Source organism: Apium graveolens, chromosome 5 (assembly GCF_009905375.1).
Source record: "Apium graveolens cultivar Ventura chromosome 5, ASM990537v1, whole genome shotgun sequence".
NCBI classification, from domain to species: Eukaryota; Viridiplantae; Streptophyta; class Magnoliopsida; order Apiales; family Apiaceae; genus Apium; species Apium graveolens.
In genome coordinates, this window is record NC_133651.1 from 201,890,284 (window position 1) to 201,893,470 (window position 3,187).

The following is a 3,187-nucleotide window of genomic DNA, read 5'->3' on the forward strand; positions in this document are numbered from 1 at the left end:
TGGCTGCTCTCGTGTACCGTAGCTTAATTCTGCCTTTACGGGATGCCTACGTATCTCTGTGAATTAGAGAATCAAGCCAAAAAACGTAGTTCTGATTGGTGGGGGTGAGACCCCTTATATAGATGTTGGGAGTCCTTGAATTGGACTTGGTATAGGAGACTTGGTGGGTAAGTCTCATAATTAGAATGGACTTTGGAGTCCTAGATAGTAGGAAACTGATTCCTTATCCTTTTAGGTCCCCTTGAGGCTAATCTATAAGGATTTATATCCTTATCGGGACTCTTCCCAACAGCTGATTTTTCCCTTATTAATTAATTACGAAATTAATTAATAATCAGGGCTTTTGGGCCTTCTTTATTCCATCAGGCCTGATCTGGTCCATCAGGCTTAACCTTTCTGGTCTGAATGTCATATATCTTTTTATTGGGCCTAGCAGCCCACACCTTGCAGTATTTAATTATACTATCATAATTTATTTATCCCTATCATTTGCCCCCCAACTTTTGGGAAACATTGATTAGGTTTCGCAGAAGTTAAGTCTGTTTATTCCCTTACAGGGTTTCGTTTTCGCGTAAAGTGTGGAGCGACCTACACATTTACAATGAATTTTCCTTTTATTCAGGAATTATCTTAATTTCCAGGAATTTTTCCCTTATTTCTGGGATTTGTCCTTAATTTCTGGATTTTTCCCTAATTTTCTGGGATTTTTCCTTTAATTTCTGGATTTTCCCTAATTTTCCGGGATTTATCCTTAATTTTCCGGGATTTATCCTTAATTTTCTGGATTTTTCCCTAATTTTCTGGGATTTATCCCTATTTTTCTGGATTTTTCCCTAATTTCTGGGATTTATCCTTATTTTTCTGGCTTAAAATCGATCAGGATGTATACAAAATCGATCAGGATGTATATAAAATCGATCAGGATTCCTGACCGATTTCGATCAGGATCCTGATCGAATTAGCTCAGGAACTTACATTCTGGTCGACAGGATTCCTAATCGATTTCGATCAGGACTCTGATCGAATTGGCCTTCAAAGTGACACCCTAGTCGACTGATACATGGGCTTAATCGACCAGGATTCCTGATCGATTTCGATCAGGATTCTGATCGAATTAAGTGGCTTTCTACCATTCTGATCGAATAGAATATCGATCAGGATTCTCTTCTATGTCGATCAGGACTCTGATCGATCTTAGGGGATTTATCCCTCCTGTTCGAATGAGATATCGATCAGGATCCTTTTTTGCATCGATCAGGACTCTGATCGAACTTAGGGGATTTCTTCCCTCCTGTTCGAATGAGATATCGATCAGGATCCTTTTTTTTTGCGTCGATCAGGACTCTGATCGAACTTAGGGGATTTCTTCCCTCCTGTTCGAATGAGATATCGATCAGGACTCTCTTCTGCGTCGATCAGGACTCTGATCGAACCAATTTAAAATTCTGGTTGATTTTCGACCCTTCATTTTCCATAGGAGCTTCTAGATTATTCTTGATATTTCTAGTAGATGGGCTTTTAGGTTGGGCCTGGCTAAATGGGCCTAGAAACGCCTCGTATTCCGAGCTTTTCGCCTATATAAGTGTAGTGTGAAGTGAGAATCCTCACTTTACTTCTCATTTCTCATTTTCTCTCACAAATCTCTCTAGAGTTCTCCCTTTGAGAAGGCGATTTCCGGCGATAGTGTTTGTGATAGTGTTGACAATAATCTTTCTGAATGCTTCAATAGTTGGATAGTTGAAGCCATGTATAAGCCCATACTAGATTCTGGAAGATATTAGATTAAAGGTTATAGAAAGGTTACATGTGAAGAGAGATTTAATGATAAATGTAGATTCTACACTTTGCCCTCAAATTATTAAAAAGTTGAATTATTCAATTGAGGCCACTAAATACTGCAAGTCTACTTGGACCGGTGCTGATGAGTGTGAGGCAAGAGATATTGACGGTGGACAGTGGGTTGTTGTTATGGCCAAGAAAACAATTTCATGTAGAAGATGGGAACTAACGTGCATTCCTTGTAGTCATGGATGCCAAGCTTTGTTTACTATGAATCAGAAGCTAGAAGAGAAAAACCATTCATACTATAGTAAGGCAATTTACATGAAAACATATGTAAATATATTGAAACCAATAAAAGGGAGTCTATATTGGCCACATACTGGATTTCCTGACATTCTTCCACCAAAAGCAAGAAGAATGCCTGGAAGGCCTAAAAGGCACAGGAGAAGAGAAGGGAACAAGGTGAGCCAGGTGCATGTGTGAAGGTTGGGAAAAAAGGCATCCGAATGACCTGCATCTTATGTTTAATGTATGGTCATTACAAGTCTACTTGTATGACATCTAAGGAAGCATGTGAGGAAAGACATAAGCAAGCAGCTGAGGCAAAAAAAAAGCACAAGCAGAAGCAGCCAAGGCACAAGCTGCAGAAAAGTAAGTTACCTATATAAAATAAAATTAATAATATCTCCGGTAACCTATATCATACTAATAGTTATTGCTTCAAACTGCAGAGAAAGAAGAAGGCATCAAGTAAAAAAAACAGGAGACCCAACCTACAAATCAAGGTGAACAACCTAAGAGGAAGAGGGGAAGGCCACCCATAGCAAGAAATATTCAAGTTCTACCTCCACCACCTCCTTTCGGTGTAGGGGTTTACGTTAAAAGATGGTCACACATATTTTTCAACAGCCAAGGAAATAATTAAAGTTTCATCTTCACAACCAGTTTCCAAGATTTCATATTTATCATCTATTAAGAGGGCCAAATCAAGTTCTAGCCGGCCTTGATGGAAAACGTTAATTTTATGTTAAACTCTATTTTGGATATTAAGTTGCTTTTGGATATTAAATTGCTTTTGGATATTAACTTGTTTTTGGATGTTAATCTATATTTAGCTTATGGATGTTTAACAATGTAAACCTTTTAATTCTCTCTTAATTTCAATTTTAAGCTCTACTTTGAATATTAAGTTATTTCATGTTATGTTATCTTTACTCCACTATTTTATTGGCATCAAACATAGTTTAAATAAATCTCAAATTTAATTGAAATTTAAGCATAGTTAAATGAAAATTAGCAGTACAATACATATGCATAACGTAATTATAAGTCATGTGAGAAACATGTGATATATTTACCACGTCATAGTACAAGTCAGCTTTTTATAATTTCAATTTTTATTTTT

At 37.1% G+C, this 3,187-nt stretch overlaps 1 protein-coding gene across 1 annotated transcript; it reads left to right on the forward strand.

The window, feature by feature from the left end:
* Window positions 1-1,821: 1,821 nt before the first annotated feature.
* LOC141660587 (uncharacterized) lies at window positions 1,822-2,536 on the forward strand. Its single transcript, XM_074467576.1, has 3 exons — window positions 1,822-2,244; window positions 2,328-2,433; window positions 2,514-2,536. Exons 1-3 carry the CDS (start codon window positions 1,822-1,824, stop codon window positions 2,534-2,536), a joined length of 552 nt encoding a protein of 183 aa, XP_074323677.1.
* The last annotated feature ends 651 nt before the right edge of the window (window positions 2,537-3,187 follow it).

Coding starts and splice junctions, on each gene's coding strand:
- LOC141660587 (XM_074467576.1), top strand. CDS start 1,822: ATGATAAATGTAGATTCTACACTTTGCCCTCAAATTATTAAAAAGTTG. Junction 2,245..2,327: donor GGAGAAGAGAAGGGAACAAG/GTGAGCCAGGTG, acceptor GGTCATTACAAG/TCTACTTGTATGACATCTAA. Junction 2,434..2,513: donor AAGGCACAAGCTGCAGAAAA/GTAAGTTACCTA, acceptor TTCAAACTGCAG/AGAAAGAAGAAGGCATCAAG.